The sequence below is a fragment of the Trichoderma asperellum genome, chromosome 1, assembly GCF_020647865.1.
Source record: "Trichoderma asperellum chromosome 1, complete sequence".
In the NCBI taxonomy this organism is placed as follows: Eukaryota; Fungi; Ascomycota; class Sordariomycetes; order Hypocreales; family Hypocreaceae; genus Trichoderma; species Trichoderma asperellum.
Genome location: NC_089415.1, coordinates 3979388 through 4006235, shown reverse-complemented (window position 1 = coordinate 4006235; position 26848 = coordinate 3979388). Strand labels below are relative to the sequence as shown.

Sequence of the window (26848 nt, the reverse complement as noted above, 5' to 3'; positions counted from 1 at the left end):
CGTCGTCGTCGCCGTCGCTAACTCACTCTCGGCACCGCATGTGCTGCATGCAAACGCTGGCTAAAAAATCGCCGAATCTGAAAGGAGAGAGAAGCAGAGACGATGGAAAAAAGAAAACGCCACAAGCGGCTGGCCGGCATCCCCCCCGTTCAACTCGTGGGCGCTAAAGCCGCTGACAGGTTCCTCCATTGTGCTGTGCGGGATACTTTGCGCAAAGTACCTTTTCCCATTTGCTGCCACCTCTAGAGCCGAGATCCGACTCCAAGGTACATGACGGCATCGTACCTCTGCCAAGATATGCTGCCTTGTCATGCTGGAACCGCCTACAGGGAACGTACCAGTAGACATTAAACATGCTGTATAGCATAGATCCGATCAAATATCCAGCTATTCTCAACTGTCAAACAAGAGAGAGCAGCACAGGTACTAGTGAAAAATGCCACTTACACCCGTAAACGGCAGCCAGGGTGTCACACCGCACTCCACGAAGCGAGCTCGTGACCTCGTGTTCACCCAAAAGAAGGGCACCCGTCTATCCAGCTTCGTATTCCAATTAGCCGCGAGGAGGCAAGACTAAGAGAATCTATACTAGACTTTTCTCTCCTGCTTCTCTCCAAAAGAGCAGGCCAAATACATCCGAAGAGAAGACACACATACAGAAAATGCTTCTTTCAGCTGCCCTTTTTCTCATTCCCAAAAAAGGGCCTCTCGGCTCTTCGGAACATCCGCCTGTGGCTCCCACTAACGCAGCAGGAAAAGTTACTACTACTAGGTAGTTAAAAGAACCACAAGGGGCGCCACAGGCTTCGTAAGCTGGTACCTGCATGGAGATATCCAGTATTACACGTGATTGTTATCTTGCAGTAGAATGGATAGAATGGGTCTGATGCGTGACTGCTACACACCAGCACAGTGTTACTGCAAAACACAATCGAATGGAGCAAATGAAGACCTATCCCTTTATTGACCATCTTCTTTAAATGTCCGGTACTGCCATCCATTAGTTCGAAAGACAACTGCATATGCTTGAATCATGATCCAGAGGCCTTCCGCCATATTCAATTCATACGCTTCATATTATTTAATATACTACTTGTAGAGTCATGTGCTGATAATACTCGAGCATCCGCTGCTTTTCGTAGCCCGTCTTCTAGGCAATCATCCATAAAATCAAAACCCCATACTCCGTATCGCTTCTACCAAAAAGCTACTAATCTACCAATAATCATATACTTCCCCTCCATTCACCTCCCAAAATGGGGGAGGAGAAACCATACATGTCAGAACTCAGGACAGTCCTGGCCCGATTAGCTATTAACAAACCCCCGTATTCCTCTCAAGCCAATGGACTTCTTTTCCTTCTTAGGCTTGCCAGACTCATCCTTGGCCTTATCCTTACTATCCCTGCGGATCATGCCCTGGATTCCACCTGCATATGTGTGTTAGTGCTACTATCTCCTAGGGTATGACGCACACTTCTCGAGCACTTACTGCCAAAGTAACTTCTTTCTGGGCTCGCCGATAGATTGAGCGATGAGTCCTTGCCATCCGTCTCTCCTGTCCCCGCAGAGCTCGTGGGCTGCAGCGGCTGCAGCACAGAGGATGTTGGCGTCCCCGGGTGTGAGCCGAGCGACGACGCTGCTCCCTCAGCGTTCTCCGCCGTTGACAGAAGCCGGACTGGTCTTGATCGTATCGACATTGGACCCGTAGACGACATCATCCCATCATCTTCACCTTCTGCTATGCTCGACTTCTCCGTCGTAACCGATGCCTCCAACTGCATGTCCAGCAAGGACGACTGCAGTGCCGTGTATTTGCGCGACAGTAAGTTATATTGCTTCTGCATCTCAGCCTGTTTGGCACGGCTTGCTTCAAGTGTGGCCTCAATTGCAACATTCACCGCCGCAGCAGGCCGCTTGTTCCGATCCGCCAAAGCTGCCGAGAGCTGCGCCTGAAGCTCCGTCACCTGGCTTTGAAAGAGCCTCTTCATTCGCTCAAAGTCCACTTCTGAAGCGCTCAACTTCAGCTTCAATATTTCCATCTGATTTTGGGCCTCCTCGGCCGCGTTGATGGAGGCTTGTCGTTCAACCTCTTTTGCCTGATAGTCCCGTTCAGATAGTGAAAGTCGCTCAACTTCTGCCTTGAGTCTGTCAATCTCGGCGCCATGTATCTCAATCGACTGCATGTTTTGTCTCGCATTCAGCTCCTTCACCTCGGCGTCGCACACAAGCTTGCGCAGCTTTTCGCACTCTCGCCTTTTTTCTTCAAGCTCTTTTCGGATGTACTCAGACTCCGTCTGCATCTTCTTTGATTCTTCCCTAAGATTTTTCAGCTTGTTTGCGAGGTCTGCTTCCCACTTCTTTGCCATGGCACGGCGATTCTCTGATTCCCTGCGGACTTGCATCTCAGCCTGCTTAGCTTCTTCGTAGCTCCTTTTGAGATTCCGGTTCATCATGATCAAATTTTGCATCTCTGCCTCCGTAGCAGCTTCCGCCATCTGTCGTCGTCTGAGCTCGCCAATGTGAGCCATATGTTGCAGCTTGAGATATCTTTCGAAGCTAAGGTCATTTTGCAGCAAGAGAAGCTTTCCTTGGAGATGGGCAATTTGAGCGCTGCTCGCATCTCCTGCCGATACGGGGGTATGGGTCTGTGCAGGCAGCGTCATTGTCGTCAGCGGTCTGTCTGCCGCAGACTCTTGGTGACTCAAGGCGAGAGACGGCACGCTATCGTTTGCCAACGATTGGTGAAGACTACTTTTGATAACCTTATTTGATCTAATGAGGTCTTGAAGCTGGGTATGAGAAGCCGATTGGAGAAGCTGGGCTCCTGAAGGACCATCGATGCCAGCTAAATCTTTAAAACGCATGGCTTCGCCAGAGTCCCTCCCCGAGTGTTGGCTCGATTGGGATCCACGCCTCATCAACGTTGACGGCGCGCCATCACTTGTGGCAGACTCTGTGCTGGATATGTGGGAATTTCTCCATGAATTCACTTTGGTTACTGAACTGCTCAGCAATCCCGGATCCGACCTCTCTTGGCTCAGTTCGTCGTTGGGGACCTGAGCTGAGGACTCTGGGAGATGTAATGGCTCGTGGTCGGAAAATATCTGGCTTGTTGGTGTAACGCACAACGCCATGCATTCGGTCACGACCTCAGCAGCCTCACTCTTTATCCATCGCCCCAAATCCGTTTTTTCAGTTTCAATCGTGTAGGTGAAGAAATTTGGGTGAAGCAAGTGGCTTCTCCTGAACTGCTCCGACCGATGCCGAATCTCTGTAGGCTGTACTTCAATCTCGTCGGCATTAAGCAGGTTGGCGTGCCGTATATATCTCTGTGGTTTGCGAATATAATCCATAAAGTTTATAGGATACAGACCATATAATATCGTGTAATAGTTGGATAGATGTGATATTTGACCGTCTTCCGTCTCCGGATCGTGTGCAAACACTTCCCACCGATTTGTCTGTTCGGACTCATGTGAGGGGGACTCTGAAGCTTCCCAGAAGAGCATTCTGGTATAAATATTAAAAAGAGTAGGCAAATGCGGCACGAGCGAGCTAGGCATGTGTGGCAACAGCATGACAAGAGCGGTCAGCGCAGCCGAAAGGACCGCGGTCGAAGTGTCTTGCTGCAGACATGTCAAGAGATCCGTAAACAAGGGGGTATGGGCCACTTGATACAAGTGAGGTGGCTGTGACTGAAGAAAGTTGCAAAAGAAATTCAAGCTAATTTTTCTGTACTTCTTTTTGACAAAATAGCTATCCAAAGAGCAAAAGAATTCCTACATTCAAGTTAGCCAAGGTAAAATAATAAAAGGTAGAGGGAGAAAAGGGTTGTATCATTATCAAGCAATTTTTCAACAGGAAACAAAAAAAAAAAGAAAAGGAAGATGCTACAATAGAATATACGTGCCTTCGGTCGTTTCTTCCCAAACTGCCCTAGCGCATCGCATATCATCTTTTGGGTATGCTCCGCCGGCAGGAAGCCTTCAAAGTGCGCTGGCTGAAAGTCTTCCATCCACACCTCGAACAGTCTGTCGATCAGAGGATTTGACGCAAAATCGTTGCCGGCGCCATCGTGGTACTCGTCGGCAATGGCGACAATCTCGTTCAGAGTCTCCATAGCCTCAGTGACGATATTTCTATCAAAGTTTGTCTTGTCGAGCATTCCCTCGCAAGCTTCCAGCCACACAAGTATTCGCTCGGGAGTGTGCAGCATTCTCAGGAGCCGGCGCAAGATGCCCATCCAGGCACAGGATGCAGCAGGGTTTCCCCGAACATTCTTATCGAAGATGAGGAGCAACTCCTCTTGCAGGCGATCGGACGCAGCGTCGTCGTATTTCTCATGCCTCCGCAGGTAGGCAGCAATCGTCCCAACAATCTCATCGGGCAGAGGCGCGGTTGGCTCGACAATGAACTCCTTGATGGCTTTGGACAGCTCCTTAAGGGATCTGCCATGGGTGGGTCAGTCAATCAATCCGATGTGCAGTCACCCCGCGCGGAGTGCAGAGGAGAGGCTCCAGTGATGTGCGAGGCCGTCGACTCACAGTGTAGTAGCCATCGCGGCAGACTTTAGCAGGAGGCAGGAGGTGAGGCCGTCGTGGCCACCGCCGCCTCCACGTTCGCAGGTGGTATATCTCAGCCGCGGGCTCCTCTCACAGGAACTTGGAGGCGCGCGCACATATGCAGCCCTAAACGATATCACGGATCTCGGCTGTTGGGGTTTAAGGTGTTGCACGCGGTTTGCTGAGGTTTAGCCGGATGGAGAACAAGCTCTGGAAAAGATGGTTGAGCTTGATTTGCAAAGGCCAGGCAAGAAAAGGTCGCACTAGTGCCAGAAGGGGCTAGCGACAGCCTGTGCGGAAAATGTTCCAGGAACCTTCCGATGCACCCCGCGATTGGTGGCATCACAGGTTCTCGGTACTGCGCGAGGCGATGCTAAGGAAAGGGCCCGCCGACCTCCCTATGACCCTATTACCCCGCAACGAATCCCTCCCGCAGGACCCCACTGCTGCTACAGTCCCTGTTAGGCCCTACGACGGCCCCCTACGAAGGCCTGCCGGGGGTCTGCTGGAGCCCGCTGGAGCCCGCTGGAGCCTGCTAGCTCCTAGCGCTGCTAGCCCCGGGCACCCGAGCATCAGTGGCTCGATCGACTGCTGATTTGGCTCCGCAAAGGTGGTACGTAAATGGCCGGGAGCGTCGATGCGTGTCGAGCCACTCACGACCAGCCATAACGGTCTGTCAATGCCCTGATGATGCCCTGAGGCATGAGCCACCAGCTCCTCGACCAATTGAACCGTCATCGCGTGATCCCCTCTTTGTGCCCCTCCTTCGTTTCCCCTCCCTCTTATAGCTACTGGCTATTTCTTCTCGTCCTCGAGCTCTTCTCTTCTTCTTCTTCTCCTTCATCCTCATTATACCCCAAAGACAACATCTCAATTGACTGAACAAAGGACGCTCGTCTTTTGCTCTATATCTAATTCTCATCAAACACGCTTACACTGCACTCTGAAGCTATCAATTGCTTCTGATTGACTGACTCTCGTCTCTCTCTGCTCATTCCATTCAAACCACAACTCCCCCGCATCTTCAAGATGGCTGCGAATAAGACTTCAGCTATTGCTGACCAGGAACCTGTCGATGTCCTCTTTGCTTTGCAGCCTGGCTTCGACATGCTTGACTTTGCAGGCCCATTGTCTGCTTTCTACAAGGCGCAGCACGATCCCGCTGATTCCTGTATGTATTTTGCACCAAGCTTGGGCTGCCAGCCCCCATTGATGCCCGGCTCAATGCTAACCTGCTTCCCCGCAATCCCAAACAGCCACCAGAGCATTTGAGGTGACGCTTGCGGGCCTTGAGCCACAGGTCCTTTCCAAGCAGGGCACCATCGTCCAGTCCCAGATTACCTTTAGGGAAGCTCATGACCGCCTTGAGGAGTTTGATGTTCTCGTCGTTCTCGGCGGAAACGTCGATGAGGTCGTCAAGAAGGAAACTGAACCTCTTGGTCTCATCACTGCCTTTTCCGACCTTCAGAAGAAGGATCCGGCCAGAGAACGAACGGTCCTGTCCGTCTCCACCGGCTCACACCTGCTTGCCCGAGAGGGCATCCTCTGTGGCCTTTCCGCCACCACCCTCACCGACCACCTTACCACATTTGAGAACCTTTGCAGCGACGCTGCCACACGATACTTGACTGAGCGAACCGATGTCATCGAGGACGCCAGATACGTAGTCAACAACCTTCGCTTTGAGCTCACTGAAGATGAGAGCCCATACACACGCCGCGCGTCCGATGCTGGACGACCTCACGGCCGGTAAGCAAAGCCTATATAACGGAATAAACGTCATGTTTGAATGAATTCGTTGTACTAATTGAATCCTATCACAGAAAGGGAAGCATCTCCTTCAAGGAGTCCAACACACGTCGTGAGTCGATTGCCAGGCGTGCAGCGATGCGCCTCGGTGGCCTTCGAGTTATAACCGCTGGGGCTCATGGCGCTGGCGTGGATGCAGCTTTGTATCTCGTCAGCGCCTTGGTGGATGAGCAGTGCGCTGAAGAGGTGGCTCGGTCCATGCAGTGGACTTGGACCAAGGGTGTCGTCGTCGACGGCCTCGACGTCTAAATGGCACGGCATGTCATGTAATCGCCAGCGGAAGTTTGGCTGTGTAGTAAATCTTGCGGATCTTATGCGCATACGCATCCGCCATGTTCATCAAAGAACTAGCTGTAGTATTATGATATGAATGGAATGAAACTTAAGACTCTATTTTTTTTTTTAACTCTTATTCGTCTTTTCTTGTCCTACTCTAGAATCGCTGCCCAGGTGCTGACTGAACTGCTCTTTCACTAATAAGCTGTGAGCTGCCTGAAAGTTACCTGAAATGCCAGAACACGACCAACGTTGAAATAGCGGGGGCATGCCTTTGCTCGCATCTCCAGGTGTGTTGCTGTATAGCAGCCCCCACTCTCCTCACCGTGTGCCGGTCTCCATGAATAGCCAAGCGATGCAGCGATGAGTGATTGAGTTGAAGCGGGGAACCTTGCTAGTCCTGCATCTGGTGAGCCAGTCCTCTTCATCAGATCGGACCCTGGTGGATTCCCGTCCAGTTCTCTTTCATACGAGTCCTCTTACTTGAGTCTTGCTCTTACTCAACCTTCATTCTTGTGTACATAGAGGGACAGCTGCTTGCCTCACGTCACCGGTATCCACTGCGCCGAAGCTGGGCTTGCTTCAAAGCTTCACTTCACCGCGACTGGGCATGCTTGATATCTGACAACCATACATGCTAGATGAGATTTGGAAACAACAAGACCGAGTCTCCCAGAGTGTTGCTACCAATGAGCAGTCAATAACTGTTAGGTAACTGCAGCGACCTTAGTGGTAGGTGCCTTTTGTTGTGAACCCCAGCCAGCAGAGGTACTACCAAGGTAGCCTGCTCTGCAAAAGGCTAAATACCTTAGTAGGCAGTAGCGGAGATGAGACGACCAGTGCTGTAGCATTAGTACAACCACAAGCAACCGCTGGCAGGTGGTCACGAGGAGGGGCAACTCAAACCCCACCAAAGGCCTTAAAACGGCATCCATTCCATGAATGCTTCGATATCCTATGCCGCGCTCCGTAACGCAAGCCTTTAATATCGCCCATGCAGCACTGTAGAGAAGCACAGGGCAAAAAAGTACACAGTGACCGTGACGGCAAAAACACCTAATCCGAAACCGGAACCACGCGTCTTACATAATCCCAATCCAAAGCCTCTCATCCCACCATGGCCCAAACGGTGCAGCTGAACAAGCTAGAACTGGAGCCTCTGCAGGGGGAACTTTCCAGGTTCAGCCTCAGAGACATTTCGCCAGTCGTTAACGCTTCGCGACGCGCCAAAGCCGACGCTTTTTCTTTTTGGCTCCTCCAACGCAAAACAGCCGCCACCACGAAACGAGAAAAACGTCGCCTTTCCATCAGGCATTTTGCACCGGTAACTGCATAATTGCCGTCGCATAAGTCTGAAGTTTTCATTTATTTGATTTATTTTACTCTAGTTGGCGTCATCATTGCGGCTTTCCACATATAAAAAGCTGTGGCCGTCTTGTTTGCTGCCCCCCTTGTCGAACGGCCAACCGACCAGCACAAAACACAAAACTCAAAACAAGGCCAGACAGATTTCCCCTTTGTTTCGGCAACAGTAGTAGGTGCTGCAGCGCATCTACACGTATTTTACAATGACCGACTGGTCGAAGCTCAAAGTCGTCGACCTCAAAGCAGAGCTGAAGAGCCGTGGCCTGCCTTATGCAGGGCTAAAGGGGGAGCTGATCGCTCGATTGGTCGCTGCCGACGAGGAGGCAGCACAGCAAGGGGGAGAAAACCCGGAGCAAGAGGAGAAGCCACAAGAACCAGAGCCAGAGGTTCAAGCAGAGCCAGAAGTTCAGCCCGAGATTCAGCCAGAGGCGCACCCAGAAGCACCCGCAGAGCCGGCGACGGTCGATACACAGAATGTCAAAGCAACTTCAGAACCAGTCGCGGTGAGGCCTCCCTCGCCCGTGAAGGAGCGCGATCCGACGCCCGAGGAGAAGGCCGAAGTTGCCCAGCCTACGCAGCAACAGGAGGAGCACATTGAGCCTCCAGCAACAGCTGCGCCGGAGCCAGCTGCGCCAGTCGCTGAGATTCCTTCCGAAGCTACAAAGAGTGATGGCAGTGGTCAGGGCGGTGAGGCGGCAGCCAGCAGCCTCCCGCCAGTTGGCGAAACTCCAGCTTCCCTCGAACAAGTTACTTCTTCGGCTTCCCCCAAACCCGAAGAACAGTCAACTGCGCAGGCTTCCATCGAACCGACACCAGAAGCTCAGAAGCGCAAGCGACGCTCGCATAGCCCTCTGCCCACCGAAGAAGACATAGCTCGAAAGCGCGCGCGCTCTGAGAACACTGCAAACGGCGGCGAGATTCATGCCACGGCCGAAACGAACGAAGCCGATGTTGATATGACCGGTGCTGGCGCGCTTGATACCACGCCACCGACGGTCGACAAGGGCGAAACTGATACCAAGGTTATCGCAGATTCGCGTAAAGAGTCGCCCTCACCAGTCGCTGACGCTCCACCCACTGAGATGGATTTTGAAAGGGACGTGGAACCAGCGGTGCACACTCCCACTGTCGCCCTCTATATCAGCAATCTCATGCGCCCCCTGCGTGATGTCGATATTCTTGAACATCTTGGTAGCCTGGCATCTGCATCCAGCGCAGATTCAGGGCAAGACCGCATCGTCAAGTTTTACCTCAACTCAATCCGCACCCATGCATTCGCCGTCTTCGACACCGAGTCATCTGCTACTCGAGTTCGCGCCGCGTTACATAAATGCGTTTGGCCAAATGAAAGCAACCGCAAGGCACTATCAGTCGACTACATCCCTCCCGAAAAAGTGGATGAATGGATCGACATAGAAAAGGCTGGTGGCTCACGGTCTTCTTCCCGCTGGCAGGTGGTATACAGACCTGGACCAGATGGGTTTGAAGCTGTATTGGAATCGGGATCCGTATCGAAAGCGAGACCAACTGAGCCGCCACCACCATCCAATATTGGTGCCGACAGTACCAATGCCATCCCCATTGGCCCTCGAAGCCACCGTGAACGTGAACGTGAGCGAGAGCGGGATCGTGATCGTGATCGTGATCGTGATCGTGATCGTGATCGTGATCGTGGCATGATGCCTCCACCACCCACGGGGCCAAGAGGTGGACGGTCAGCAGCAGGGGCAGGGGGTCGACTCACTGCCAGTCCTTTGGATCATGTCGTAGAGAAAACCCACTCTCGGCCTCCCATCTCATACCAGATGGTCTCTGAGGATCTCGCCCGCAGCCGTTTGGACAATATGCGATCCCACTACACTCGCGACAGAAACCGCGACTTTGGCCGCGAAATCAACCGCTATTCTTTTGAAAATGGAGACGTTTTTGTAGACCGTGGCAAAGAGATTTTCGAGGGCATCCGACCTCCTCACCGCGAGGCTGATCGCCGCGGCGCAGGCGGCGGTGGACGAGGAGTTCGTTCGCAAGGGCGAAGAGGACCGCCGCCTTTCCGACAGAGGAGTGATAGATACCTTCCTGGGGCTGGTAGCGGCACAGGCTCTAGCTACCGCTCCGGAGGTGGACGACGCAGGGATAGCGATGATGACCGATTGCCGAGACGCGATGATTCTAGGGATAGGGAGCATAGAGATCGCCGCCACCGCTAAGGGACGCGGCGAAGTTACGAATGTTTAATGGATGCCATCTATCGATTTTTTTTTTTTTCGCCAACACTCTTCGACTCCCTTCGTTTTAGTAGGAGGGGCAACGTTGAAAATGACGAACGAATTTCTCATCTTCTTTCTCTTCTCTTTAAAAGATTTTACCTAATCTTTTTTTTTTTTTTTTCATGCCCTCTTATTTTATAGAGGGGCTATTTAATTTTCGTTTCTTCATCTACTTTTATTTTGTGTTTCGGAACTTTTGAGATGTGAGCGAGAGATATTTGAGGCTATATCGGAAATCATACTGGACTGCCAAACAGCTTTACTTATTCATAAGATGAGATAGGACAGGGATAGGACAGGGTTCAGGGATTGGCTGGGTGGGATTGGCACTGGAAGGGACATGAGATTTCTGAACTTGGGCTTTTGTGTTATCAGAAGGGGGAGAGAGAGGGGAGAGGGGAGGGGCATTATGACTACTGGACGGCATTTGTATCATTGTAGGATACTGTATTATTGTGTACTATGTATGACAAGATACCATTATCATATCAGTCTTGGCTTTTGTCTGTCTGTGAAAGCATGTCACTGGAGAGAGAGAGCTTCAGCTAGTGGGAATGATAGGCTGCGCAATGGAACATGTAGTTTGAAAATTATTCGTAATTTGTATTTGTTTTTTTCAAATTATACTAATGTTTATTGAAACCCATAAATAAGCCACAAAAATACGATCTGATTTCCCTGATACTGAAAAACGCCCAAAATCCCTAGCTCATTCATCTTTTTCTCCCAAGTCAGCCAATGCTTGTCATGCCAATTTTGTTTAAGCAAAGCCGACAAGAGGAGTAGGCTCAACACCAACACGCTCCTTGCTCAGAATGTCGAGAATGTACTGGCTGGGCCGGTTGTCCTTGAAGACCTGCTGAGCGCTCTTGGCAGCGCGGACGTTCTCAAGGTACTTCTCGAAGAGGTAAGAGCTGTCCATTGGGCCACCCTTGGCCTCGGGGTGGAACTGGGTAGAGAAGATGGGGCGGGTCCTGTGCATCATTCCCTCGTTGCTACCGTCGTTGAGGTTGACAAAGTACTCCTTGAAGTCGTTGGGCAGGGTGCTGGAGTCGACGGCGTATCCGTGGTTCTGGGAGGTGATGTGGCACTGGCCGGTGGTCAAGTCCAGAGCAGGGATGTTGTGGGCTCGGTTGCCGTACTTCATCTTGATGGTCTTGGCGCCAACGGCCATGGCCAGAAGCTGGTGGCCGAGACAGATTCCCATGATGGGGATGGGAGAGCTCTCCATCAGGCGGGCAAGGTTGTAGATGGTCTCTTGGCAGTGAATTGGGTCACCGGGGCCGTTGGAGATGAAGACACCGTCGAAGTGGTGGGCAACCTTGTGGATCGGGTAGTTGTAAGGGAAGACAGTGAGCGAAGCACCACGGCTGACCAAGCTACGGAGGATGTTCTCCTTGACACCGCAGTCGATCAGGGCAATGTGGAGATCAGCGTTGGGAGACTCAACCACGAAGGGAGCTTTGGTGCTGACACGCTTGACCAGGTTGATCTGGCCAGGGTCGACAAAGCCTTCATCCTCATCGGCATCGTACTCGTCACCAACGGAGATCCTAGCGAGGGAAGAACCCTGCTCTCGGAGGAAGGTGACAATGGCTCGAGTGTCGACACCGGAGATGGCGGGAACACCCTCGCGGGAACACCACTCACCCAGACTCTCGACGGCGGTCCAGTGGCTGTATTGAAGGGCGACATCGGAGACAACAACACCAGCGCACTGGATGTGAGGAGACTCAAAGTACTTGAGGAGGTTGTACTCGTCACGCTCACTGGAGGGAACGCCGTAGTTGCCAATCAGAGGCTGGGTGAAGACGAGAATCTGGCCACGGTAAGACGGGTCGGTCATAGACTCGGGATAGCCGACGAGAGAAGTGGTGAAGACAGCCTCGCCAGAGATGTTGGTGTTGGCACCAAAGGCCTTGCCTCGAAAGATGGGACCATCCTGTCCAATATTCATGTCAGCATACGTCTCTATGCTACACCACCATTATGTCTACATCGCAGTGTATATGGCGCAGCTTACTCGGATGGTAAAGGTAGCTGGCAGAGAAGCCCCGTTTTGAGCAGTCTGGAAAGGCACAGTCTTTCCCTTTGTGCTGCTGGCAAGAGTCTGACCAGACACAAATCGGGTCTGGAAAGCAACTCGGCGAGTGGAGCCCGCAGCAGCAGTGGCCGCTTTTTGGGCAAAATTGGCCGCCAGCTTGGAGAACATGGCAGCGGTTATTCGGAAATTGGCTTTGGTTTGTTTTGGTCACAGGTGGTAGTAGCAGTAATCGGTTGTTGGGGGAGCTGTTTTAAGCTGACAAGGCCCTCCACAGGTGGTCTATGTGAAGCTTGTTAGACGGCATCATGAGGGGGCTGAGTCACGGTGACACGAACCAGAGAGATAGTCCTGTAGAAGCAGCAAATGTTAGCATTCTTGCCAGAGACGAGTTGAAACGAAGGATTGTCCATTGAAGGAAATGAACGGCAGTAGATGCTACCCAACCCGAGATGGGAACATAGGCATTGAGTGCAGAGGGCACGTGGGGTAGTTGTATCAGCAGCAGCAACAGGAGTCTCATCACATACCTGAGAAGTGAATTCCGACGGGCGCCCGTTCATAAGGGCGGATTAAGAAACTGTAGGTCGAAGATGGAAGAACGAGGCGCAAGGCACTCTGGAGTAGATGAAGCTGGTTGAATTGAATGCGTGGTGCACAAGGTGCGATTGGACGGATGACTCTTCTGACTGATGGGGAGAGAAGAAAAGAAGAAAGGAAAAAGAGAGGAGGAAGGAAAAAGGGTGCACCGGAGGGGTCAGATTATAATAGTTTAGTGCCATCTTTTTTTTTTCTCGCTCTTTTTTTTTTCGCGCGCAGAGATAATGACCAACGCCGAATTCCCGGCAGTTGGTTGGCTGAAAACGAGATTTTTCGTCGCTAGCGCCTTTTTGACGTGCTGAAAGGAGGGGCAGCTTGTCCTGTTTGGGCGAGCTTTGGGGCGCCGATATCGTTGCGGCCCCTGTGCCCTATTCTATGACAGTGAATCATTACGGCGGAGTTTGTTCCAATGTATTATCGCTTGCTGGCTAGAGAGAGCGCACTGCTGTTTTCTATTGATAGGGCGTGGACTCCATGGCGAGTCAACAGAGTACGCTTGTCAATTGGCCGTATACATTGTGGTACGTACATTGTGCTGTGTACTACTAGTAGTTGTATGACGGAACTCAATCTGCTTGCAGAGGCAAGTGAGTGATTCATTGTCTGGTGGGGTCAACCGGAGCAACAAATTAACGCTCCAAGATCATCGCCCGATTAGGTTCAACGTTGGTGAAACGATTCATAGCATAGTGTACTGTAGACCACAACTTCCCTGATACGTGAGAAAACTACATTGCTACTAAGTAGTAATAATTTATGGCTCTCTTAGGACCCTTGGGACCTGGCTTGAAAGATGCGTCTAATTGGTCCGCCGTTTCCCTCTCTTATATCTCAACACAGACGCAGTTCTCCCCCCCCCCCTCGTACCTCGGTAATAAGAACGAGTATCAAGGAAACTGTAATTGCAATTCATAGAATCATGACAATTTCTAAGAGTTTCGAGATTGAAACAAGTCTAATTGATCCGCCCAATCCTTCTTTTGTATACTATAAATTTGGACAATTCAAGATCCCTATCCTCCCATTTACAAAGCACCAAGCTCCTTCAGCTTTCCAATCAAACCATCCACGTCCTCAACCTTGCCACCACCCTGTCTCACAGGAGGCTCTATAATTAAAAACACATAGTAGTTAGCCATCATAATCGCCTCCTGGTCAATAAAAGAAAATTCAATGGGACAATAATGAACTCACCAGTAACCTTCAACACCTTCAATCGCTTCTCATTAGTCAATCCAAAGTCCTCCAACGTCTTCTTATCCAGCTTCTTCTTCTTGGCCTTCATAATATTCGGCAGCGTCGCATACCGCGGCGTGTTCAATCGCAAATCCGTCGTGATAATCATCGGCAGCTTCGCCTTCACAGTCTCCACACCTCCATCAATCTCCTTGGTGACCGTCACAGCGTCGTCCGGCCCAAACTCAATCTTGCTCGCCTGCGTCGCCTGCGGCCAGTTCAACAATCCCGCCAACATCTGGCCCGTCTGCCCGGCGTCGTCGTCGATGCTCTGCTTGCCCAGAATCACCAGGTTGCTCTTCTGCTCCTCAACAGACTTCTTCAGCAGCTTGGCCACCGTTAGGGGCTCCAGCTCCTCGCCGTCCTTGATCTCGACGTGGACAGCACGGTCGGCGCCCATGGCCAGGGCCGTTCGGAGAATCTCCTGCGCCTTGGACGGGCCGGCTGAGAAGGCGCAGATGTCTTCGACACCGCCGGGCGCGCGCTTCTTCTCACGGATTCGGACGGACTCTTCGACGGAGAGGTCGTCAAAGGGGTTCATCGAGTGCTTGACACCGGCCGTCTCGACGCCCGTTTGGGCCTTGTTGACTCGCGGCTTGACCTATGTATGGCGGGCAAGGTAAGCATTGAACCAATTCAACTGCCCTCTACGGATATGCAAATGAGGGAAAACGCTCTACTTACAGCATAGTCAATCACTCGCTTCACAGGTACTAGAATCCGTAGGGCAGACATTGTAGCGGCTGGATGTTGGATGATGTGAATGCAGCCAGAGTGAGGGACGTTACCGATATTAACATGCTGCCACTACCCAAAAGTAGCCGGCCGACAAACGACCCGAGCCTCCATACCGGCTAGGGCCGGCTTCCGTAACTACCTCGGATACTCGCTCACGTGACACTTTATACCCGCGTTGATGCACATGTAGATAAGTTGTAATACATAGGTAGTAGAACAGGTCGTTTCATAGGTAAGTAGGTAGGTATGATAATCAAAGAATTAGAAATTGATATTTAGATGCATTCTGTATATACATGAATATTCATCCTCTAATATTATTGCCTCCCCAGCAATACTCTAACGTTGCAGTCTCAATAGTTGAATAAAGACCTTCCCAGCGGCGTGCTCCGTACATGCATAACTGCATACTTCATCCCAGCCCATTCGTTAGTCAATGCCGTAGATTTTCGCCCGCCAAGGGTCAAGTCATCAGAAGTGGTGGTATATGGGGCCATGTCGTGTCTCTGTTTAAAGGCTACCGTCTTGTCAATTTATTCCAAGCGCTCATCTTTCGTCAAGTGTATCTCTTCAGGCCATAAGTACTCCAACGCCAGCAAAGCAAACATTTGAACCTTCATTCCCAGTTGTTTACCAATCATCCCACTCATCGCCAGTCTTGGGCTTCGGGGCCGAGGCTCCAGGGCCCGACTTCTTCCCCATACCAATGGCACTTGTGCCGATAGCATTGTTCTGCCTGTTTTGGTCCGCTAGGCTGGAGAAGTCGTCCCAAAAGTCTTTGCGGCTGGCATCCAGAGGTGCGTTTCTTTTAGTAGAGTCGGGACCCTCGACAAATCTGTTGAAGCCATCTTGAGCGTTTTTACCCGCAAGCTGCGCCTGCTTGGCGAGCTGTGCAGCTGTTTGCTGGGCCTGCTTGGCAAATTCACCATCGGCGATCTAGAAGGAAACAGTATTAGTATCAAAATTGTATTGTCCAGCCTCAAGGTAGCAGAGGCAAGGGGAAAAGACATACGCTTTTCGCAGTGGGCTGAATGTATCCGTCATTCACCGTCTTTGCCGTCTTCGTCACAGTAGACGCAAACCAGCCGAATCCCTTGGTAATGGCACCCATGGGGTCCTTCTGCATATCATCAAAGATGGGCAGCACCCCTCCCTGGCTCGACTTGTCCGTGGTCGGCATGTTTCCAAAGCCAGCGTACTTTCCACCTTGGCTCGGCGGCAGGTCATCAGGCCGTGAGGCATTGTCGGCTCCCAGCTTGGCGAAGTATTTGTCGTCTACTTTGACCTTTCCTCCCTGCGAGGGGCTCTGGCTTCGGTTCGCGGTTCCGCCCAGGGGTGTGCTCGTGCGCGCACCCGACTTTGCAGCGGCCGGGGATGCCTGCGTGGCAGCGGGCTTCTTCTCTCCGGGGATGTATTCTCTCTCTTCCACCTTGCACGTTAATCTCTCCTTCCACTCTTCGCCAACCTCGCCGCTGTATCGCTCTGCAATCGTGGCGTCGTCCCAGGTGAGGCCCCTCATCTGCGTATCCTCGTGCTCCTCGAAGAACTTTCTCCACCCCTCGTTGCCACCTAGCCGCATGCGCTCAATCTCGTTGGCCTTGAAGGCGTCCATGGATATGCTTCGGACAAAGGAAATGTGGACGCCGAGCCCGCGGTGGACACCGGCGCAGCTAAGGCAGATGAAGATGCCGAATTTTGGCGATGCCCACTGTGGCGACGGGGCATTGCAGTCGCAGCAGACATTGTTCTTGGACTCCTTTTGCAGAGCAGCCAACTAATATGAAACGGTTAGTTGTTTGGCCCTAAATCGTTGCCAAATGCCAGGTGCTGGATGCTAGATGCTAGATGCTAGATGCCACCTGCCGGGACTTGGATATCATGCTATCGCCGTCCGCAGTAAAGGGGGGAGGAGAAGCAAGGCAAGATTTGGGGGAACACAGTGAAAGGCTGCGCCGTACCTTGGACCGAGTCTCGGGGTCAACCTCCCACATGGCCTTGGAAGCCATTGCGTCCCAATGAATCGGAATAAAACAGCGACTGTAGAATCTATGTCAAAAAGCGCTGGCGGTGCGTAAGGACTCGAGAAACGATGCGCTATGTTTCGACTGGCGCGTGATGTTTTGCGTGGCCAGCGCCGTTCCAACAGGGAGGTTGTCGCGGCAAAGGAGAGCGGGGCGCGGGTGCTCCAAACCTGAAACCCCATAATTTCAGCGTGCAGGTGCTTGGGGTTAGAATGTGCCCGCCTTTCTGCGCTGTCCTCTTCGGCGCGTTGGGGTGCTGCGAGATGCGCTATCAGGGCCAGCCAAGCGCTGTGTGTCCCCCCAGCCAGGCTCTGTTGCTCTCATCTCAGTGCAAGTAGGTACCCGCGTTGTTAGCATGCAACCACTAATAATCTCGAATAGCCAAGCAACCGAGATGCCCCATTCCGCTGTATGTAGCTAGTCCATCCACCGTCTCCATTCTCATCGAGCTGTGTTCCCAGGTCTGAGGGTTCCTTATCAAGACAATGTACAGCATGGATACGAGGTACCTCATCCTAGAACTGGAGGCCATTGGTACACGGCGCATGCCCAAACGCTCTGTACCCGTATCAGCTTTATCACAGAGACACGGAAGACACTATCTACCTTCATAACTGCAAACAAAGATGAAGAAATCCCACGTAACCAGATGTACCTGCCAGCAGCCGGGACCGTAACATGCACTATCCATGACGTCTCCTTGCTTACATGGGACGATCCAGCCAACCAGGGCATCCATCCAATGCCAGCATCAGTATCACTTTTTTCTCTAGCACGAAGTAGGTAGTGCTCTGTACCGTTACTTCGTATCTCGTACCACCCATTACAGCTCCCCTGTCACATGCATTCAAGGGCACCCGGCCCGGATCGTCTTTATATCCACGACACACAAGTAGGTACTATGAAATCAAGAGCACACAAAACATCGGCCACCATGTGGAAGAGAATCACTTGTAAGACGAAGATGCACGGTCAAAAATCACAGCCAAAATATACTCTTTTTCATTCTCGTGTTCGCTTTCCTTTTTTTTCTGCTTGCTGCCTTTGACCTGAGTTCCCGCATAGCTAGAAGAAAATGTAGTAACTAGGAAAGGCATTTATGAAAAATAAAACATTTGAAGAGGGCTTTTTTTTTGTTGTTGTTTTTGTTTCAAGTCCCATGCTCCAACGGAGAGGGATTATTAAGTTGTCAAGTAGTAACTGGCAGGTCCATACCATACCTGGGATATTAAAGAGTTTCAAGCGATATCTGCGTGTAGCTCCATTCCAGCCCCAAAGTAAGATATAAAGCCAGCCGTGGCGTCATAATTGAAATCGTCCAAAATCGCGTGCCATATCATAAAAGAGTACTCATCAAACGTAGGCGGCAATGTTCAGCCTGTGAAAAAAAAACTGCCGCAGCTCAAGATTTAAGCAGTGGCGGCAGGAGCCTCAGCAGCGGGCTCAGCAGCAGCCTCGGTAGCGCCCTCATCAGCGCCGTTGGCAGCCGGGGCGTTGGCCTCCTCGTCGGTCTTGTCGGGGCTATCGATGGCGACCTTGACAGCGATCTCACGTCCTTCAATCTCCTTTCCGTTCATCTCAGCGACGGCCTTCTGCTGGAGCTCCTCGGAAGCCAGGGTCACGAAACCGAAGCCACGTCCCTTGCGGGCTTCGCCACGAGCCTGGAGCTTCTTGATCATGAAACGGGGGATGGGTCGGAGAGCAATCTTGGCTGACGAAGGTTCGTAGGCCTTGAAGAGCTCAAGGAGCTTCTCATATCACTTAGTACGCAGCTTCATAATTGTGGGCTATAGACTACTCACCTTCTCCTCAGTTAGATCATATGGCAGGTTGGCCACCATGACCTTGGTCTTGGAAGGGATGCCATCAGCGGGTGGGCCACGCTCGCGGCGCTCACGCTGAGGGCGGTTCTGGTTCTTCTTCTTGTCGTCCTTGTTCTCCTCCGAGGCTGTGTTGGTGATGTCCTTCAGAGGCTCAGCCTGGGTAGCTTCACCTTCGGCGGCTTCATCTCCCTTCTTCTCATCATTCTCCTGTGATATAACGTCAGCATTGTGGCAAGACAACCGTTTAATGGGAGAGAAAACTCACGCCAGTGGCGCGACCGCCACGGCCACCACGGCCACCACGTCCGCGGCCACGTCCGCGACCACGACCAGAGGCTCGGCGACGAGAGCCCTCCGCGCCGGAGCCCTCTCCGTTAGCACCCTCAGTCTTCTCACCAGCAGGCTCGGGCTTGCGAGCCAGCTGAACGGAAACCTTTCGCTCGAGGATCTCCTTGCCGGAAAGCTCAGCAATGGCACGATCAGCCTCGTTGGGGGTAGAAAGGTCGACAAAAGCGTATCCGACAGGGCGGTCGGTACGAGGGTTCTTGGGGATCGAGACAGACTCGCTGCAATGGTTGGTCGTCAGCAGATGCTTTAGGCACAATGGACAGAACAGTGAGGGAACGATGGAGGGGTAGAGACTGGGCAGCAGGGATAACAGGGAAGCAATAAAGCTCTTGCTGCAGCTTTGTGGAGGGTAGCGGGGCAGATGAAGCTCATCGTGTGATGTAAAGCTAGGCAACACCGAGGCGGAGTGACATTCACCGCCAATCAGGACACCGTCGCAAAGTTAGGCTGCGAAAGCATTTACGGCGGGCCATGTTTGTCATCGGCCACGCAGCCTCGGTAGATACAGGGGAAGAGCGTCCAAAAAATGATTTCGAGTAGACGGCAAGCAAAAGCAAAGGTGCGCGGAAGCGTGTATAGACCATGGGCCACTTACACAAGATAGCTTTTGAAGAAGTCCTTCAACTGTCCCTCAGTTGTCGCATATGCCAGGTTGCCGATGTACAGGCGGCGACCCTCAGCAGCGCTGGCCGAGGCGGCCTCGTTGGCGGCGGCCTTGTCATCGGCAGGCTTGTTGATTGAGAGGTTGCCCAGAGCGTTTGCAGCGTCATTAACGGGGTTGGCGTCGGAGCCTTTCTCCACGTTGGTAGCAGACATGGTGACGAGTCGGTGGATGGAGAGGGGATGCTTGGTCGGCGTATGACGTGTGGTGGATGGAAAGAGTCGAACTTGAACTCTGGTGCAATGAGGGAGGAAGTTGGGTCAGGGTAGCTTGGTGCCCTAGAAACAAGTTGAGAGGAGACAGACGTCGGTGCGTTGCGCGGAAACACAGGTTGACTGAAGGTGTGTGATGGAGAGAAGAGAATGGAAAAGGGGAGACGGCGAGGCGATACGTAGAAATATTTTTTCGTAAGGCGGTGCTGGCAGAGGGCCGTGCAGGGGGGCAGGTACGAGCATCGCAGGTGCATCTGGGCTCCGGGCGCAGGTACCGCGCACTCGGGCAGGTACATGCAGCAGAGAGGGGAGGGGGCGAGATGCAGGCGACACGCGGCAACTTCGGACGGCGCAGGCGCGAGTGGCGGCATGTATCCCCCAGCTTTGGGGTACCCGGTTGCGCTATCAGCGAGTACCGGCGGTGCAAGTACCCCGCGGCCCCTGGAGCAGATGCGGTCAAGGTGTATTGCGTACAGACATGCGCCTTGGATATTCTGGAACACATCGAAGCTGTCTGCTGCGCGGAGGCAGCAAATGGCCGGCTGGATGCCCCCTATTCTGCGAGTAAGATTTGATGATTTTCTTTGTTGCCATGGCGCATGGAGCCCGTCGGTTGATCATCCGATACCGTGCCAAAAGCACCAATACCTACCCAGCGTTATGCCTCTTAGGTAGCTGCGCTGTAACACCTTCTGGATACCCAACGGCCTTGTACTCCGCCCGTACTGATACACGACATGCGAGCCCAAATCTGATGTAATGCGTCTACCCAGCATCGACTAAAGTTCGTGCCTGGCGACAGAAGCGCCGAGTCTCTCCGTGCCTGCCGCTCGTTACTGTGAGGGAACCTGCAGTTGAGGGGCCAGATAAAGCCGTTCCTGCTGCGTCCCTAAAATCGTGAGGGAGCTTGTTTCAAGGGCAGCCGCATTGCATCAGAAGCCCCCTATTTCCCACCTCCATCTGTTCATCCCTACTCATACATATGTACGACTTCAGGAGGCAGCCTTGTTGCAGCTAGTGCATAGGACTACCTAATAAATAATATTGCATGCTATGGAGAAGGGGATGAAGCCTGCTGCCCGTTCTGTCACGAACTTGCCGCCGCACGCCCAGCTCAGGAGTCCATATTACTAAGTTGCACCAAATTCTTACCGTATTTGTCTCATCTGCTCCGGCTAGGCCTCTCCGCACAGTACCTATTGCAAGCACGACATGCACCTCCAACAAGGTTCCATGGATGGACCGAATCTCGATCCAAAGCTGCTGTTGCTTTCTTGCGGCCCCTTTCACCTTTCGCCCTTCACCTTGCCCGCACCTGGATATACTTAGCACAGGTATCCATCCATCTTCCAAGGGTCGCAGCAATCCCAGCAACTCTTGTTGCGGCCCTGGTCGATGGCCGATCCACACCAAGCTAAGGTGGGAAACGTGGCTCGGGCCACAACCAAACATCGCAATCCCTGGACAGCATGAACGCCTTTGATTGTCTCGCTTAAATCCTTATTTTGCCGTTGGGTGTGATCCGGCGATTAATTAATTCTTTTCCCATCTTGCTCGCTATGACCTGTCGGCCGCTACTTGCGCACACCGTTGTATTTGTACGTAATTCTAGGTACCGCCTCATCAGCTCCTAGCCATTAGCAGTGCCCCGAGCTGTTTGCTAGCCCAGCCACAAGAACCGAGCATGTCTTCCCCGGATTCTATCGTGTGACTAGCTGAAGCACTTGTAAAAAGCGTTGCTGGTCACAAAGAGTCTCGTGAGACACGTACCTATATCGCAATCATGGAGTGTACGGCGGGCTTTTTGCTGCCTTGGTCGGGGCGTGGCACACAAAGGGCCAACAAAGAACAAAGGAAAAAGTTGCAGAGAAGGGGCTATATATTATTAAAGTTTACAGTGAATGCTAAGGTATAGAGTTACAGTATACATACCTAGTACTACCTAGGTACTACTACCTACGAGGCGGGGGGGCTTTTCTAGTAAGAGGTCCTGTGATAGTTATAGGCGGCTGTGAGAGTCAGATGGGGGTTAAAATAGTAATGCTATTATAAAATTATATTTATTTCTATTATATATGCAAAAGCTATTTTCTATAGAAAACTCTTATAAAATTAGCTTTCTTTTCTATCTGCCTAATAATTAAAGATTTACAATCACTATCACCTACTAAAATCAACTACTAACTTTATCAGCTACAGGGCACTAATTACAATTACAGGGCACTAATGACAACCACTGATTGTAATCGAGTAAGCGCTGCTTGCCCCTCCGGGTTTGGCGGTCCTCCCAATCGAGTAAGGCGCCCCGTCGTCCCAGACCCCTGCACTGCGCCTCCAGTACATAAATATTCCAACCTCCGCCGATGCCTTCGACATGCACTCTTGACTTCGACCTTCTCTCTCTTTCTTCTCCTCCTCCGCCTATCCCCCTACATTATCCGCTCATCATGTTGCAACCTGTCGCAAGCCGTGATTTCGTTCCATGCTCGTCATACACGCATGATGCGGCCGTTTGTTTCAACTCTCGATTAACCGTCGCCGTCTCCTTCGCCTCGTCTCTGCCACACCTCCGTTTATGGAGTTCATTTGACTCCTTCGACCACCGTTTTCTCTACGAAAACTAGAGCTACTACTCCGATACACACAACTCCGCCGGACCTATCACACCTCGAGCGATTCACGAATCTTCCAAGTTGTTCGTCTCCCATCCACGTCACGTCACAATAAACCAAGCGTTATTTTGGTCACCTTCGTTGACCGCGCAAAGCAGCGGCCGCAGTAACAAGCCTTCTGCCCCGACTGGTGCAGCTGCCGCCGCCCAGAATCTCAGGATCCGCTCAAACTGTCACAGAAAATGCCGCAGTCGGTTGATTGCGTCTGTGCTCGACGCGACGCTGATGCAGTTGAACCAACATGGCTCCATGAGGAGAGCCTAAACTACGGCGAGCCAAGCTGAACTGGATTATCTATCTCTTGTCATACGACCATCCGGATGAGGCGTAATTCGCATCAGCAAAAGTCCCTCCGAATCGACTGCTTTCCGCCGCTTGGGCGCGGTTGTGCTCTTCCTTATGCTGCCCGATCGTTGAGGGTCGCATGGATGCGAGGGAGGGACATCAATTCGGCCAACCCGAGCGCATATATTCGTCAACGCCGTACAGGGCCAGGCCTGCAGATGGGGGAGGCGAAACTGGGCGCAACGAGGCAGCATCTGTCTTGTTGGCCCGGTATGACCGTCAGGTGCCCACGATTGCCTGGCTTCTCCGCGACGCTCGCCCAATGTAAGGTCCGCAGCCGAATCAGGCTAATGCCACGACAGCGCCCGCCGAAACTTGTCTGCCGTTGCACCCAATCCGACCGTGCATTGACTGGTGACACTAAGTTTCTTTATATCGAGCCACTTTCACCACATTTAGTAAGATTATCACTAACATACACACCCAGATAGTTACCCTCAATAAGGGATAGTTAAATTAGCATTATCCACCATACTTTTAGTTATTTAGACCAGGTAAGAAGACGTATATAAGGTGGCGCAATGCACCTATCCATAGTTATAGAATCAATGCAATATCACGATACCTATGCGCCTTATAGACCTCTGACAATTTCACCTAACAGCTTTGCTTCCTCCAGAACTCCTGGCTAAGAACCGTGAAGACCGCCGGTTCGCTCGCGCATTAGCTGTCGCCGGGCTTTGTCCTTTTCTGCAATCAACCGCCGTTAGCAAATGGCCATATCATCGTGTTACAGTCCCAGGAACTATAGCTTACCTCTGTCATAAACCAAGAACTCGTGGAGGCCAGCACCTGCTGGTACCATAGGCAGGACAGGCACCTTCTTATCGGTAACAACCTCGAGAAGAGCTGGACCGTCTGTGTTGATGAGCCACTCGAGGCTAGCCCGAACGTCCTCTGGCTTGGAGACCTTCCTCGCCTGCACACCCATTGCGTCGGCTAACTTGATAAAGTCCGGATTCTTCTGGTGGGTGTGTGCATAGCGGTCCTCGTAGAACAGGTTCTGCCATTGGGTAACCATGCCTTGCTCCTCGTTATTCAGAATAATAACCTTAACGCCAATGTTAAATTGAGCAGCGGTGGAGAGCTCTGTTAGGGTCATGTTAAAGGACGCGTCGCCGTCAATGTCAATCACGAGGGCGTCTGGTCTCGCTACTGCAATTCCAATCGCACTTGGCAGCCCAAAGCCCATCGTGCCTGTATCCCAGAGTCAGAATTAGGGTCGTTACAAACTTCAACGACCAAGAAACATGACAAAATTTGGGTTTGGGGTTAGGAAAGGCCGGAGAGAAACGGCCAAGGTGCTGCAAAAATATCACGTACCTAGTCCACCGCTCGTGACAAACGATCGAGGCTCTCTCCACGTGTAGTGCTGTGCTACCCACATTTGCTACTTAAGGTCAGTTGGTGGTCGTAATAGTGCTGACTGCTCATGAGGAACTCACATGCTGGCCCACTCCAGTCGAGATGATTGTTTTCTTGTCAATTTTAGAGGTGAGATCGCTCAGCTCCTCAATTAGGGACTGGGGTTTAATGAGACCGTTGCCTCCAGGAGAGTCAGCGCGCTCATAGTTGGATAGAGGCCACTTGGCCTTCCATTCGGATATCTTGTTAAACCATTCGCTTCGTTGCTCCATGCTTGTAGGTGTGAGCATAGGCATAAGCATCTTGAGGTTAGTGGCAACATCGCCCTCAATAGCCTCAGTTGCTTGAACGACCTTGTTAATATTCTTAGGCAATATATCAAAATGAATAATGCCGCCCCGCTTCTCAGCTGCTGCAGCTTTAGCATTAGGAGCAAATTTTGAAGTATTCAGGACAACACGGTCATCAAAGCGAGCACCAAGAGCAATAATAAGGTCTGCCTCCTGCATAGACATATTGGCATATGCCATGCCATGCATACCCAACATGTGTAATGACTTCTCGTCACGCTCATCAAATGCACCAAGGCCCTGGAGAGTTGTTGTAACAGGAATAGAACACTTATCAGCTAGCTCGCGAAGAAGCTCAGTTCCACCCTCAGACTGGATAATGCCTTGGCCAGCGTAAATGATAGGCTGCTTAGCTACTTTAATAAGCTCAGCAGCACGATGAAGGGAGGCATTAAGCTGCTTCTCCATTAGTCGTTTGGCAGCCTGAGAAGCGATGCTTGGAAAAGAGGGTAGGCGAGTTTGTGTTGGTATAGCCTTTCGAAGAATCCCAGCTGTAATATCCTTAGGAAGGTCAATGAGAACAGGGCCAGGACGACCACTGGTAGCAATCTCGAAAGCCTCGTTAATTCGACGCGGGAGCTCAGCAATGCTTGTAACCATGCAATTCCACTTGCACGCACTCCTGCTAATGCCCACAGTATCGCACTCTTGAAACGCGTCAAGTCCGATCGCACTTGTTACGACCTGTCCAGTGAAGACCACTATGGGAGTGCCATCTGAGAGAGCATCTTGCATGGGTGTGATGACATTGGTCGCTCCCGGACCCGACGTAACGAGTACAACGCCAGGTTTTCCAGAGGCACGTGCGTACCCTATGATATATTAATATAAACCTTGTTCATTTAATATAAACCTTGTTCAACCAAGCAAGTCATACCTTGTGCCATGTGGCCGGCGCCTTGTTCGTGTCGAGGCAAGATGAAATCGAAGTGTTCCGAGTTGTAGATGGCGTCAAAGACAGGAAGAATGGCGCCTCCGGGGTAGCCGACTAGGACTAGTTAGCACATGCGTTCTCATTTGGCCCTGCCGGCGAAGACAAGTTCGGTTGGAGAAGGGAGACAAACAAATATGCTTCACACCGTGTCTGAGCATCATCTCATGAAAGATTTCGCCGCCGGTCTTTCCGATGAACCTGAAAGCACATGAGCAATGGCTCATCGTGGTTTGAGAGAGAATTCTTACGACTCATCCATCTCGGGTTTCGATGGGTTGACAAGAGGCTGAACATGTCGACGAGATTCGGGTTTCAAGTTGAAGGCGGGGCTGGGCACAGGGCGAGTCTGACTGTAAAGCAGGTCAGCAACATGATTGAGATGAGATCAACAATGAAACATCGATTGACTTGGTGGAGCGAGCGTTGGGGTACTCCTCGGCGTCTTTCGAGTCAGGAACACGGATAGTTGTTGGGTGGTGAAGCGTGACACCACGAACGAGGTTATGAGGGTGCAAAGAACCAAGAAAAGCAGCCAGAAACTTACGGCGCGGCAGAAGCGGTAGCAGTGACCTTTGTTCTTTGCGTCGCGGGCAGCTTTGACTGCGCAAGAGTGGCTGTGGGCGGCGTCGTCCAGGCCCTCGCCTGGCCAAGGGCGCGGGTAGCCTTTCTCGTAGGGCGATTTCGGATCATCGCGGAGGAGCAGATGGATTCGGAGGGAAGGAACGTCGGGGTGGGATGGGGAAGGAAAGATCCCAATTGCTTGAGTGAGCACAAGCGCTCAGTGAAGAGAAAGAGAATCCGAAGATGCCAGTCTTTGCTTCGGGATCGAGGATGATGAAAAAGAAAAGAAGTTGTTACGAGGAAGGGAGGCCCTGGCGCTGACGCTACTAGGTAGTGCAGCGCAGCGCAGTGCGAGGAGGCGAGGGAGGTAGCAGAGGCTAGCCAAGGAAGGTTTGGCTCTGGATCAGAGCGAAGCCGGACAAAAACCTGGGGCAAGACTCACTCAATTAAAAAAAAAAAAAAAAAAAAAAAAAAAAAAAAAAAAAAAAAGAATGGCACCACACAGTCACTGCAGAGTCAAGACATTCACAGCCACGCTCCGACGCCGTCCGGCAAAAAATGCGGGGGCTCTGCTCGTGCCAGGTAGCCAATCGCGCGTACGTTTCGACGCCATCAGAAGAGCGCATGCCGCTGTAGTTGTCCACAAGCTCAGCAGGGTTG

The 26848-nt window shown here is 51.9% G+C and overlaps 8 protein-coding genes across 8 annotated transcripts; 2 read left to right on the top strand and 6 right to left on the bottom strand.

Annotated features, from left to right (window-relative positions):
* Positions 1-1042: 1042 nt before the first annotated feature.
* Positions 1043-4760, bottom strand: TrAFT101_001254 (uncharacterized protein). The gene is made up of 4 exons (XM_024904953.2): positions 4547-4760; positions 3913-4450; positions 1492-3781; positions 1043-1429 (listed from the first exon to the last, which is right to left on the bottom strand). Exons 1-4 carry the CDS (start codon positions 4558-4560, stop codon positions 1308-1310), a joined length of 2964 nt encoding a protein of 987 aa, XP_024765501.1. The 5' UTR covers positions 4561-4760; the 3' UTR covers positions 1043-1307.
* A 482-nt stretch (positions 4761-5242) lies between these two features.
* TrAFT101_001253 (uncharacterized protein) lies at positions 5243-6764 on the top strand. The gene is made up of 3 exons (XM_024910899.2): positions 5243-5735; positions 5821-6313; positions 6388-6764. The coding sequence occupies exons 1-3, from the start codon at positions 5594-5596 to the stop codon at positions 6620-6622; spliced, it is 870 nt and encodes a 289-aa protein (XP_024765500.1). The 5' UTR covers positions 5243-5593; the 3' UTR covers positions 6623-6764.
* An 858-nt stretch (positions 6765-7622) lies between these two features.
* Positions 7623-10737, top strand: TrAFT101_001252 (uncharacterized protein). Its single transcript, XM_066126283.1, has one exon. The coding sequence runs from the start codon at positions 8218-8220 to the stop codon at positions 10219-10221; it is 2004 nt and encodes a 667-aa protein (XP_065982384.1). The 5' UTR covers positions 7623-8217; the 3' UTR covers positions 10222-10737.
* A 151-nt stretch (positions 10738-10888) lies between these two features.
* On the bottom strand, positions 10889-12744 carry CPA1 (Multifunctional pyrimidine synthesis protein CAD). The gene is made up of 3 exons (XM_024904765.2): positions 12661-12744; positions 12305-12604; positions 10889-12223 (listed from the first exon to the last, which is right to left on the bottom strand). Exons 2-3 carry the CDS (start codon positions 12491-12493, stop codon positions 11042-11044), a joined length of 1371 nt encoding a protein of 456 aa, XP_024765497.1. The 5' UTR covers positions 12494-12604; positions 12661-12744; the 3' UTR covers positions 10889-11041.
* Positions 12745-13875: 1131 nt separating this feature from the next.
* On the bottom strand, positions 13876-14941 carry TrAFT101_011993 (uncharacterized protein). Its single transcript, XM_024902309.2, has 3 exons — positions 14843-14941; positions 14117-14759; positions 13876-14030 (listed from the first exon to the last, which is right to left on the bottom strand). The coding sequence occupies exons 1-3, from the start codon at positions 14891-14893 to the stop codon at positions 13948-13950; spliced, it is 777 nt and encodes a 258-aa protein (XP_024765496.1). The 5' UTR covers positions 14894-14941; the 3' UTR covers positions 13876-13947.
* Positions 14942-15526: 585 nt separating this feature from the next.
* TrAFT101_001250 (uncharacterized protein) lies at positions 15527-16902 on the bottom strand (the record flags this gene model as incomplete). The annotated part of the gene is made up of 3 exons (XM_024907546.2): positions 15527-15832; positions 15909-16670; positions 16855-16902. 3 exons carry the CDS (start codon positions 16900-16902, stop codon positions 15527-15529), a joined length of 1116 nt encoding a protein of 371 aa, XP_024765495.1.
* Positions 16903-18326: 1424 nt separating this feature from the next.
* On the bottom strand, positions 18327-19904 carry TrAFT101_001249 (uncharacterized protein; the record flags this gene model as incomplete). Its single annotated transcript, XM_066126282.1, has 4 exons — positions 18327-18668; positions 18720-18947; positions 19006-19306; positions 19684-19904. 4 exons carry the CDS (start codon positions 19902-19904, stop codon positions 18327-18329), a joined length of 1092 nt encoding a protein of 363 aa, XP_065982383.1.
* A 2998-nt stretch (positions 19905-22902) lies between these two features.
* ILV2_1 (Acetolactate synthase, mitochondrial) lies at positions 22903-26619 on the bottom strand. Its single transcript, XM_024899097.2, has 8 exons — positions 26172-26619; positions 25876-25977; positions 25758-25825; positions 25571-25681; positions 24424-25505; positions 24302-24368; positions 23735-24175; positions 22903-23668 (listed from the first exon to the last, which is right to left on the bottom strand). Exons 1-8 carry the CDS (start codon positions 26315-26317, stop codon positions 23607-23609), a joined length of 2079 nt encoding a protein of 692 aa, XP_024765493.1. The 5' UTR covers positions 26318-26619; the 3' UTR covers positions 22903-23606.
* Positions 26620-26848: the final 229 nt, after the last annotated feature.

Coding starts and splice junctions, on each gene's coding strand:
- TrAFT101_001254 (XM_024904953.2), bottom strand. Junction 3,782..3,912: donor TTGGGAAGAAACGACCGAAG/GCACGTATATTC, acceptor ACTTGAATGTAG/GAATTCTTTTGCTCTTTGGA. Junction 1,430..1,491: donor AGAAAGAAGTTACTTTGGCA/GTAAGTGCTCGA, acceptor ACACATATGCAG/GTGGAATCCAGGGCATGATC.
- TrAFT101_001253 (XM_024910899.2), top strand. CDS start 5,594: ATGGCTGCGAATAAGACTTCAGCTATTGCTGACCAGGAACCTGTCGAT. Junction 5,736..5,820: donor GCACGATCCCGCTGATTCCT/GTATGTATTTTG, acceptor AATCCCAAACAG/CCACCAGAGCATTTGAGGTG. Junction 6,314..6,387: donor GCTGGACGACCTCACGGCCG/GTAAGCAAAGCC, acceptor ATCCTATCACAG/AAAGGGAAGCATCTCCTTCA.
- TrAFT101_001252 (XM_066126283.1), top strand. CDS start 8,218: ATGACCGACTGGTCGAAGCTCAAAGTCGTCGACCTCAAAGCAGAGCTG.
- CPA1 (XM_024904765.2), bottom strand. CDS start 12,493: ATGTTCTCCAAGCTGGCGGCCAATTTTGCCCAAAAAGCGGCCACTGCT. Junction 12,224..12,304: donor CAGCTACCTTTACCATCCGA/GTAAGCTGCGCC, acceptor AATATTGGACAG/GATGGTCCCATCTTTCGAGG.
- TrAFT101_011993 (XM_024902309.2), bottom strand. CDS start 14,893: ATGTCTGCCCTACGGATTCTAGTACCTGTGAAGCGAGTGATTGACTAT. Junction 14,760..14,842: donor AGCGAGTGATTGACTATGCT/GTAAGTAGAGCG, acceptor CGCCATACATAG/GTCAAGCCGCGAGTCAACAA. Junction 14,031..14,116: donor GAAGGTGTTGAAGGTTACTG/GTGAGTTCATTA, acceptor TTTTAATTATAG/AGCCTCCTGTGAGACAGGGT.
- ILV2_1 (XM_024899097.2), bottom strand. CDS start 26,317: ATGATCCGAAATCGCCCTACGAGAAAGGCTACCCGCGCCCTTGGCCAG. Junction 25,978..26,171: donor GCTACCGCTTCTGCCGCGCC/GTAAGTTTCTGG, acceptor CCTGCTTTACAG/TCAGACTCGCCCTGTGCCCA. Junction 25,826..25,875: donor AAACCCGAGATGGATGAGTC/GTAAGAATTCTC, acceptor ATGTGCTTTCAG/GTTCATCGGAAAGACCGGCG.